This window comes from Tachypleus tridentatus, chromosome 10 (genome assembly GCF_004210375.1).
Source record: "Tachypleus tridentatus isolate NWPU-2018 chromosome 10, ASM421037v1, whole genome shotgun sequence".
Lineage (NCBI taxonomy): Eukaryota > Metazoa > Arthropoda > Merostomata > Xiphosura > Limulidae > Tachypleus > Tachypleus tridentatus.
The window spans coordinates 78803362-78815413 of NC_134834.1; the positions used below are offsets into that span (position 1 = coordinate 78803362).

At 31.1% G+C, this 12052-nt stretch overlaps 1 protein-coding gene across 13 annotated transcripts in view; it reads right to left on the reverse strand.

Moving 5' to 3' along the window:
• Nucleotides 1–12052, reverse strand: part of LOC143229663 (uncharacterized) — a 113084-nt gene that overhangs the window by 61333 nt on the left and 39699 nt on the right. For all 13 annotated transcript variants that reach the window (XR_013015991.1, XR_013015990.1, XM_076462281.1 and 10 more), the window contains 2 exons: nucleotides 4833–5303; nucleotides 1186–1428 (listed from right to left, as the gene is read on the reverse strand). Coding sequence is in view for 11 of the 13 variants with exons in the window: in XM_076462281.1 (XP_076318396.1) it covers nucleotides 1186–1428; nucleotides 4833–5258 (669 nt within the window). In the remaining 2 variants the exon portion in view is untranslated. The remainder of the gene's footprint in view (nucleotides 1–1185; nucleotides 1429–4832; nucleotides 5304–12052) is intronic.

Here is a 12052-nt window from a genome sequence, read left to right on the forward strand (position 1 = left end):
AAGTTGTTATAAACTAATGAAAATACTTCCAAAATATACAGATTAACTAATTTTCCCCTTTACAAAATAAAATTTTTAAAAAGTTTTAAAAAACAAACATTCTCTAGTCTGTAGATACTCTGACTATTGGACAAAAGCCTATCTTGGTAGAGATGGTTTTACATCTTTACAAGCAACTGTAGTTTGAAGGTGATTCCACATTCTTTCAATGACACTGAGAAATACCTGCTGCAATTAGACCACTTGCATTTATCCAGCATTTCCCAAATTTGGGAAACAACCTAAGGATGTGTAATCATGATTCACAAGCAATTTGGCTTTAAACTTTGTGAGTTACAGGTCAGGTAATATTCTGAGACACACTACATAATGTACATACATGTAGCATAAGCTAAATGAACAATTATGGTTGGTTGTCAGAGGACTAATCTACATCAAAAATACTCGACAGGTATGACTAATATTAATTTAGAGCAGAGGTTTTCGTTTTCCTCACTCTTAATATGACAAATTCCAATTATTCTTTAATTGTTTGGCATAATAATTTGTACATCACAGCCCATAGTGCAATATGCATCCTTATTTGAGAATTCAATATTTCTTTTTCAATCTTAATAAAAAGATATAATATTAAAAAAGAAATTAAAGGTCTAGTCCAACAGTAAAGAGAAACCATAAAACAATGAAGCAATTATCCTAAAATAATTCTTGTTTTTTTTCTATAATACTTTACAAAAATATTAAAACTTGTATATACAAAGCTTTCTACATCAGAAAATAAAAGGGCTTTACACCATCATAAAAGTTTTCAAATATCTAATTATGTATAAGGCATGATGAAGCAAGAGAAAAATCATTCTGGTGCAATGAAGTTTCTTTTATGTGAACAATGTAGCAATACAGTTTTGTTGTTTTATTTCCTGACCAATATGTGTATGTTCTAAGCTATTGTAACAAGTCTTATGGCTTTGCAGGAGAGCCAATTAAGGTTTAAAACCAGTTCATAAGAGTAGAAAGACCTGAAGTTCTTTCTTTTCTATACGTTTATGTAAATAATTCTCAAAACATTAAAAATCATTTAAAGTTGCAGTTAAGCAGTAAAATAATATCATAAAATATCTGTTTAAATGCTTTAAATTATTCTTAAAAGCAAATACTATTAAAATAATGTTATTTCTTACATACCTTCCCAACTGTGCTCACTGTCTGTATTGGTGCTGCTGGAATTAAAGTTGGACCTGTGACAGCCACTCCTTTTTGATCCACAAGTCCTTTGTTTTGTAGCTGGAAACTTAGAGTTGGTGCAGATCCCATATTTTGCAATGACTGACCCAAATTTGCTTGCTGGATGGTGAGGTTTCCAGGAAGGAGCATTTGTGGCTGAGGATACAGCTGCTGCAAGCAACTAGGATTATGGATCACTTGAACCTTTACAAAATATGTGTGTGTTAGAAAGGTCACTTCCACTGATTCATAACATGATTTATGTATAGTAATAATAAATATATATGTGACAATAAAGTTTGTTAGAAACTTTACTTTTACCAATTCATAAAATGTCTTAAAGTACTGTAAAAATGTGAAATTAAAACATCTTTCAATTCTGGCAAACCATTGATAAACTACAGAATAAATCAGATATCCATACCTAAAACACAAGCTGTGTTAGTGTACAAAGAGATAAAAATGGACTCCACATTACTGGCCTGTATACAACACACCCATTAAATTGCACTTCCCTAATAGCTTAACTAAACCAGTTTGTCTGCAGTGGTAAAAAGAATATGATCATTTGAACTAGCAACAGGCAAAGCAATATTCTATACATTGCAAATGGTAATGGAAGAAGTATGGCATGTCCATGTTCTGTCATATAATGAAACTGTTACAATTTCACTTTAATGGATGATTACACCTGCCCTCAGTATGTTAGACAGTAAAACTACTTAACACAAACCTTGGAAAAGAGGATATTATCATATTTTGTCAAGCAACTACAGACACTAAAAGTATCCTGGAAATAACTATTTCAGAGAAATGGTTAAAAAGTATATTAATTTATCAACACAATTTTCAAAACATGCAATATTAGTGAAATGTCAGTTTTATTGCACGTTCATTTATAAGCAGGCTGAATCGCAAATTATTTTCTTTTTGGATCATATGATGGACCATTAAAGTTACTGTTTTCCTGTACTGAAAATTTATTTCCACATGTATTTCACTCACAAATTATCTATTTCTATTTGGTGCTGCCCTCTATATGTAAACTTTTTTTTTCAATGCATATTGCAAGTGTTCCACACCCCCATGTTGGGATCAAATTATTTCAATGTTTCTCTCTCATGGAAAGCATCATAAGTCACTTCTCCACTTGCAGAAACATAGTAGAATCACATGATAGGATGCATGAGCAAAGAGAAGTACCTATCAGAAATGCATTTTCAGTATCAGAAAATTATAACTTCTGGTATGGCATTTCCCTCTATCACAAAATTAACTAAAACCCCAAACTGATGAGGAGGATGGACTAAAGTGAGTGAATAACAGACATACACCCTAAAAGCATCTTGCAAGATAACTCTGTATATGAGAGAGAGAGAGAGTCAGATCTGAACAGTGGAATTGAACAACTTCTAATCCAAGTATACTCTTTGTCCAAATGTGGAATTCATAAGAAAACAAAGTAGGAAAAAAGAGAAGCACATCTGAGTGGAATAGAATATGTTAGAGGTTTGATCCTAGCCAGAGAAAAACATACTATCTCAATCCCACAAGAAGTTGGTGAATGAAGATGCACCCTGTGATGCAACTAAATCCAAAACATCCTTGTATGGTACTGACACCTGTGCAAAGGAATGATAAGGATCATAACATCTCCGCATCACACCAAAGATCCTAGGAATTGAAAACCATCATCCAAAAAACAAGCAAACAGGGTTAAGAAGAATAGTTAAGCAATAATGACAGACACTGGTCAGAAGATATAGCAGCAAGAGACAAACTTCAAATATTTGAGAAATAAAGTCCCAAAAGCCATGGAAGGCCAATTAATCTTCAGAAAGAGCATGGGAAGGCATGGCAAATTCCAGAGGTGTAAAAAAGGCAAATAAAAGTCATTGTCAGCATACCCAAATTTCAAACATTCAGGAGGAAGTGGGGAAAATTCTGAAAATAAAGGTGGACTGGTGTGACATTCATTCTCCCCATAAATAAAAACTAACAAATCTCCCAATAGATCAACAGCATATGAAGCCTGTGTGAAAAGGCCTGTTGAATGTCAGACATTCAAATTGGTAACAGTAACTTTGGAATTCATGTTGTACACGTCAAGAAGCATTTAAAGTAAAAATAAAAAGTAAATGCCACTTTGATAACTAAAAGTTAATCTAAAGCACTAACCAAGACAAAGAAATACCTTCAAGTGCAAGTGCTGCCAAATGGTAAGTGACAATTTGCACATAGGGAGTCATGTGAATGTACTATACTGTGCTCCTACTGGTGAAGTGATGCATAGCAATTTCCACAAGAAACACGTTACAATCATTTGATTTCAATATGGGAGTACAGAAGGCTTGTAGTATGCATAATATTAACATTTGCATATAGAGGGCTGCACCAAAAATGAACATCTGTTTTGCATAATACTGAACTGAGGAAGGTGACTGATGTTATTTTATAACAATGTTTTCTTTTTGCCTTATCATAGCTAAGATTTTATAAATTCTAGATTTACTACAGATGTTAATTTTCAAGAAGGAAGATTCCATGCACTTTTTAATGCACATACATTCAGTTATTAGCTACTGGCTAATGATTCTAATAAACATATTAAATATAATGTCAACTTATTTCAAGGTCAAGAAAACTTTGTTACCTGTAATTCCTTTTATGAGAAATTGTTTTTTAAATCTTTTGTTTCCTTCTTATTTCTCTTTACCCATCAATGTCAGATGTAGTTTACACATTGGAAAATATACAATTTAAATTATGGTGCATTAATGTGCACATGAACATATATTGGGCAAAAGAAATTACAATTCAAAAAACTGTTTGTATATATTTTGTCAAAAAGCAACAATAAACCTCATAAATTGTTACTTAAAACAAATCATAGCCCACTAAGCAATGAACATACTACATTTTTGTTGTTAAAGCAAATACAAACAACTGTTGGATCATGAATATCAAACATCAGAATTATCAGAATGATTACATGATGTCCACCTCAATATTAAGAACATCAATCCTTCATTATTATATACTTTTCATTAGTTTCTGAATGAAAATTTGGAGAATGTTTCCCTATTTACACTTACCACATAAAGCAAATTGTTTAGAAATTTATAAAGACAGACCATTCCAAAAAACACAAACTAGATTTCCTTAATGAGATTTTTTATTACATAACAACTTTATCTTCCTTCATAAATATCCATTATACAAGTCAATTTATCTGAGGATTTCAAGATGTTTGAACACATTTTTTGTTTTTAATCAGGTTTGTCACACAAGGTAATGCTTGTAATGTTTAACACATTGTCATATTAAGACTATACAAAGAATCACTGAAACACAAACAATGAGCAGAATTTTCCAAACAAGTTAGAGATTATAAAAAAAAAACAAAAAAAACAGGAATCAAAGTATTACATTCCTGAGGAATCTAACTCTGCTTGAGGTATTTCATTTTTTTTGTTTAGTTGGCTTTCCCAATCAAGAATGCAATGTCCATCTCTATTCCTTTAGATATGAGCAACAAAACCAAACACATGATACAATTTTTTTTATTTTATTTTCACCCCTGAGAAACTTAAATACTATAATTTTACCTGTGGAAATAAAGAGGATGCCACATTTGCAATTGCTGTCTGTCCAATATTTTGATGAGCAGCAGTATTCACTGAGGACTGAGTCTGGGGTGGAATAGTTGGAGTATGACATGGTGCTGGTGTAGCCATTCCTTCTTGAGGTGGTGGTGCTGGAGTAGCAGGTGGTATTGGATGAGAGACAGTTGCTGAAATGGAAATGGGTCCTGTAGTCATTGCCATGGAAACAGGTACTGAAGTCATTGTCATAGAAATAGGTACTGAAGTCATTGCTATGGAAACAGGTACTGAAGTCATTGCTATGGTTGTGGTGATCAGACTTGGTGGTGGTGCCTGTATATCAACAGATGATACTCCAGAAACTGGAGAAACAGCTGATATTGGAGAGTCTGACATGGAGAACTGGACTGATGACTTTTCTGTACTCATTTCTAATATAACAAATTACTTGCACACTTTTCTACAATTAATGATCTGCAAGAAAAGAAGTTTGAAATTAAAATACTTAAGAACAAATCATGATGGTATTATTGTAAGTTTCAGTAATATTACATAATCAGGTTTTAGTGTTTACTGTAAATTTACGAGCATAGAAAAACAAAGTTCAGAAAGTTAACTGGCCAATCATTATCATCCCTCACCTATAAAAATAAAAGCATAAAATCCAAAATAAACATTACCCTTCACCTCCACATACCTTTCCCATAGGAAGTTTAAAAGAATTTTAACTAGTAGAACATATTACATCCTCACGAAAACCATTCATCAGTTTTACAACTATCCAAAATAATAATTTCCTTGAAAAGGAAGAGCACATTTACACATCTAGAACTTAAAACATATTACCTACACTATTCAAATTAAATTTCTTAACTTTTTTTCCCAAAATATAAATATACCCATCCTGGTGAATGTATTATGTTGGCATCATCAAGATAGAATGGCCTTCAAACTTGAACAAGTCATTGAGTTTATGCTAATACTCAATATACTACAATTAAGTCTACTTATTTCATGATCACAAAACTGGCAATTTATAGAAGTTCATGGTTATAGTTATTTGACACGTGAATTTCTATGGCAAAATTGTCTGCTATAGGTGAAAATCTTTGAACTCTGACTAAATCCTTCAGCACATAGTGTGCAACAACTCTAAAACCACTCACCATTCCTGTGCAAGTCATAACACCATTTTGTTCTTAAGTTTACAATGCCTATAAATAAATAATCTTCAAATTATATTTTCTCTTTTCACCACAATTCTCCAAAGAAAAAGTCTAATCTGTCATATGCAAAGTCACAAAACTTTTCTTACTCTTAAATTAAAAAAACATTAAAATTCCATCAAATAGGGAAATTCAAACTCTATAGTTTTAATATAGTGAACAGAGGAACATGACATTAACAACTGGTAACTGGAATAGATTATCATACCAAATAGTTTTATTGTACAAAATTTTAATTAATCTTCATTTGGATTGATATTGGCAACAGAGAAGGTTTAAATGAGCCTACTAGGTTAATTCCAGAGATTAACAGATGGTCAAAGGAAGACAGTTCGAGATGTTTTATCTTGTTCTCTTACAAAACAGAATGGTTAAGAGTTATCCAACTGAAGTATTTAAAAATATTAAGCAAAATAATAAAATGGTAAATCATGGTTATTAATGTTGAATTCTGAGAACACTTAGGACAAGAAGTCATGAATTTAAGATTTGCAAAGCTCAAGCATATCTTTTGAGAAAATTTTATTTCTTCAATAAGTAGTAAATCTGTGAAACTAATTGCCATCTAGGAGTGGTAGAAGTTAAAAACTTACTGTAGATTAAGAAAAGGACAATTGAAATTTTTGAGATCAAGATTAGATTTAGTAATTGGTTTTTGTTTGTTGACAAAGGTTAGGAATCAGGACATCTTGGATAGGTCAGTTCATTTCACAACATTTAAACTTTCACATAATTTCCAAAACTCAAGCTCTTTTACACAACAAACTTAAACCATTAAAAATTTTAGTAGCTTGTCTTTCAACTCTTTCTAAACATGTTGATATTGTTGACATTAACAATGTTTTAATTTAGATTTAGCAAGAGAACACAAGACCAAGATCAAATCATTACAGCTGCAGAAACAATGTCAATCAACACACTAAGATTTTCCATCAATAAACTCCTGGACTTGTAAATGATTTTACTCAAATATTGTAGTAAGTGGGATATTTTCTGATGAGCTTCAACCAATAAATCAAGTTACTTCCTGTCTTTCCTGTTGTATGGTTAGCTCTTTGTTATTCCCTTGATCTGATTTGTTTCCGAGATACATCCTCCTTGTTTCTTTTGTATAATATCAACTGTTGATTCTTTAGTCTTGGCTGTAGAGGTCATATTTCTTGCAGTTATGACAGATCTTTCCTTCTAATATCTTCTGGGAATTATCACTCTATACCAGCCTCAATCAACATTTGAAACACCTATTTTCTTGTTGCTTGTTCCCTTCATTCTGCAAAAGTAGCTTTCTGAATAATTATTTCAGTTCTTCAACACTAGTGTTAGAGGGGAATTGATGTTTTAATACTACACAATCTGAAATTCCCACAACTTCTACAGGAATCTTTGACAGTTCATCTGTGACTAACAGATTGAAGTTCCATCAACAACAGCACTTCCTTTATGAATGTACAACTAATTCACTCCATTCTAAGTCTTATACCTTTGTTTGGTATGGCATCTTTCAACTGGTCACCTGCCAATGAATCCTTAATTCCTTGAGAAGCATCTGGGTAAATTAATTGGGCTATCCTTTTCAAACCTTCTGAATCTTCAGAACTTTTCCTGAACTTTGTTTTGGATACTTTCTTCTGGTATGCCACTCTAAATCTGTTGAATAAGGCAGATACTAATGTTTGATAGTTGACAAGGCTCTCAGCTGGAAGATAATGTTATAAAACTGGTCCTGTTAAATGAATACTTTGTTAACTATTCCTTCCCCTCACTTTAGATTTTTTTTTCAAAATTATTCTAATATGTCTCCTACGTTACCTTTCCATCAGAATCCATTAATTTTTTGACTGATCACCTAAATTTTAAAAATGAATTTGGTAATAATATGGATAAATGAATTCGCATAGGTACTGCAGTCAAACATAGCACATCAGTAGGGGCAAACAGGTGTTGGACTAAAGAAATTTTCCAACTCTATTTTGAAGTAAATTATATTTTAGGTTGGAATTATTGGGCAGATGGAGAAAAAAGTAATTCACTTAATCTTTGTCTTGAACATTTCATTTTCCAAATATTTTATTCTGTTACTCATGTGTTTTCTACTTCACTGATCTTGCTGTTATAATCTCTCTACTTCACAGTCATCTTTCTGTACTTCACTTTGGACTACTTCAATTTTATCATCAGAATATTTCTGTACCTTACTGATTTACATACTGGATCAATGCTGTTATAACATGTTGTGCTTTTTAAAATTTTATAACAGATTTTTTAACTTAAGTATTCTTTAAATAGTATTTCTTCTTTTAATTCTTCTCTTAAATTCCCATCTCTTACCTCTTGATCATGTTTCAATTTTCTATAATATATTTCTCTTGATTTTATTTTCATTTTCTGTCTATCTTCTTGCAATAAATTAATCTATAGTTATACTTGGATGTCACTTCTTGACCATGTGATTGTCATCTTAAACAGTTAAGCAAAACTTCAAGTATATTCAAATTCTATTTTCACAAAAATAATCCTATCTCCAACATTAGTGTTACACTGATGAAGTTCTTTTAAATTGTATGGTGGAAATAATTTGAGCACTAGCTTGCATAATGATAATAAATTAGTTTATTTCTTACTTAACATTTCTATAAGCTTGTAGTACATGTAAGTATACTGGTTGATTGAGTAACTGAATATATAATGATGACACATTCATTCAAATAGTTCAGTGAATGACTGGCACTCTACTTACTAACTCACTGCTACTTTATTAATGGACTGACCAACTAGTATTTCTATCTGATGTCTCTCTTCTAAATATTTGTCAAAGTTACTGAAATTTCACAGACATATTAAGAACATTCTAGGTATTCTAAAACTACTTTCTCACTAAAATGTACACTAAAGCATTGAAAATGTAGCTTACAATAACATGTTGAAGAAAAAAAAATAGTGCAAAGACAAGCTACTAGAACTCTTTTTGGTTAAGGTAATTTAAGCTGTGCAGAAGGACTTGAACTTTGGACTTGTTTTATCTGCAGTACAAAATCTTAGAGAGGTGATTGAAGTGTTGAAATATTTAGTTTGAGAACCTTCCTATTGGTTACCCATTTAGGTAGTGTAAAAATTGAAATACAAACCTGAATATTAGAAATAGTTTGGAAACCTTGATACAGCATTGTTTTAATAACTATTTTGGTTTGTTATGTACTTACAAAATGATATGCCTGATATGATAATCTTTACAGCTAGTTTGAATTATATTTCTGTTAAACAATCACACAGATCAGGATATCTATACATAACATTTACAGAGAAACAAAGGACCAATTCCATCCAATAAACTAAACTTGAAAAATAATAATAAGTCAGTCCTTATTGCTTCATTATTCATCAAGTCTTTCCTTAAACTTGTTAAATTTTTGCATCTACCACAATTGAAGGTATCACATTCCAAAGGCCAACCACCCTGTCAGAAAAATACAACCGTCTCAATTGAAGATGATTCCTACCAATTTAAAATTTACATTTCTGTCCCTTGTACTACTATTATAACTACTGAATGCAAAATAAAAAGATGTATCAACACTATTAGTTTCCTTAACAATCTTAAACCATTCAATCAGATCCCATGTTTGAGTGTGCATGCATTTATATATTACACACACACACACACACACACACACAGTTAAAATGTTAACTTGAAGCAGACATTTTTGTAATTAAGTTAAACATTTCTATCTTGCTTTTTTCATTTCATAAATCTCATCACAAATTATCTCAGAATTCATGTAAAATCAGTTACAAAGCAATTAAAATCAACTGCATATTGTTAAATATCTTATCATAAACCTCTGCACTAAAATATTCAGTACAGAAATCTATAAAAATAACCACTAACTTATGCTAAAGTTGTTTTGCAACCATAACATGTACTTTACTTTGAATCAAGTAATAAATAGGCTAAAGAGACACAAAGAAATGGCTTTAAAAGGACTTATGATTTAAAACAAGTTATAACTATACAATAACAGAGCATTACAATTCTGCAATTACAAATTACACACTAACTGTCACTACAAGCCAAAAACAGTTGGTTTTAGATATATTGCCACTCTAGCATATACTTTAAAATCCAATTCTCAATGGAACACCTACATCATCATTTGTGAAATAATCAGTGTGAAAATGATAATTATAATAATATCCTGTTGTTAATCCTCATCCTAAAATGTAACTTAAAATAACTTACATAAATACTGATGATTATTACAATTCACTTAATCTAGTTCACACCAGAACAGTCACTGTTCATGAAAACCAATGATATTAATAACAGCTGGACCACTGCTACATCTGTTGTATCCCAGCTGGTCTAGTGAGCCCTGGTATCAAGAATAATATCTTGTTGGCATTGGATATAGCAGAAGTACTGTAGTTTACCAATCATAACATTTTTTCTTTGCCTCATGAATTCTTAGAATTACATAAACAAATTTATTGTACAGCTTCACTTGAGCAGTTGTACATTTATCTTAATTTGAACTGTTTAAAATTAAATTTTGTTTTTAATGCATAGTTTGTTGAATTTAGAAGAAGCTTGTTTGATATTTAAATTATCTTAGACATGAACACAATTTGCAAGTAAGACATATGACATAGAATGTAAAATTACTGCAAGCCAGTTTATTCTACTAAAAGTAAAATAGACTCTTACTAATCTTGTTGCCCTATGCAACTGCCCACCTTGTCTATCTGTTAAAATCAGATCTAGTCAAAACCAAAGGAATATATCAAGATTAGCAAGTTGGACAAACTGACTGAACATGTTACTCTTTATATCACATAAGTGGAAAAGACTTTTATGTCAAAGTTTATCATCAATGTAATGCTTTAGAAATAGAATTCACTGAAAAGATTGCTGGGGCTCAAAAGCTGACTTTGACATCCCAACATTCATTTTTGGATAAGTTTGGAAATAACTCTGTGCGCTTCGTCCTTCCAGTTTTCAGTCAACATTTTCTTCAAGTTGTTTTAAACTCATTTGTTAACGTTCTTAAAATGTTAATTCTGAACTTTAACACCCATTTTGGTTACTCTTTCAAAAACTTTTGTTGTTCTTAGGACATACATGGCTACTTCATGATAAATTACTCAAGTTAGATGACTATGTTTTGATGTAATTTATGTGCTTTGTTATTGTCAAGTGTTTGTGTATTTCATGAAGAGTTATAAAGTTTTAACAATTAGCAGAACCTGGTATTTTTAAGGAGATACTTTTATTGCCAGAGAAAGTTTTCTAATCCACAAGTTTTATATGCACTTAAACTTACCTTAAGCAAAAAAAAAAAAAAATCCATGGAAAATTTAAAAGTATATAATGTACCAAACAATCTGAAAGCAATACCAGCGAAAATATCAAATAATCATGCTCAGCAGAGCAATACAAACTGTCAATCTAGTATTTATTTTTGTCTAGCTTAAAAATTAGGAATTCCCAGTTTAATTAGTATACAATATAAGAATTCTAGAACTGAAATTTTACAATGGGAACCAAAAATATGACATAATACTATATTCAAGAAAGGTAGGAACATTATGGACTTCCACTTAATAATTTATCCCTTCATTACACGGTTTATTAAATAAATCAAAACTGCACTGAATGGGGTTTGAGAGCTAGAAACTAGTCATGTTTTTTTTTATATCAGTTCTAACTACTGAATTAATTTATTTTGACTAAGCACACCAAATACTAATAGTATTACGTATTTTTCACTTAAAGTAGACTTCAGTCTCAAGTGTAAAAAAAAAAATCTTGGAGCAATACTCAATAAGACTACGAGTCAATTACAATTTTATTCAGAACTTGTTTCTTGAAATGTTGGCAGATTTTCTTTAAAGTACTGAAGACTCAAAATCTCTCTCATAGAACACTTTAATTTCAGAAAATGTATTTTAATTTATAGTCATGAACAATAGAAATATTACCACTAAAAGCAGAAGTATTAC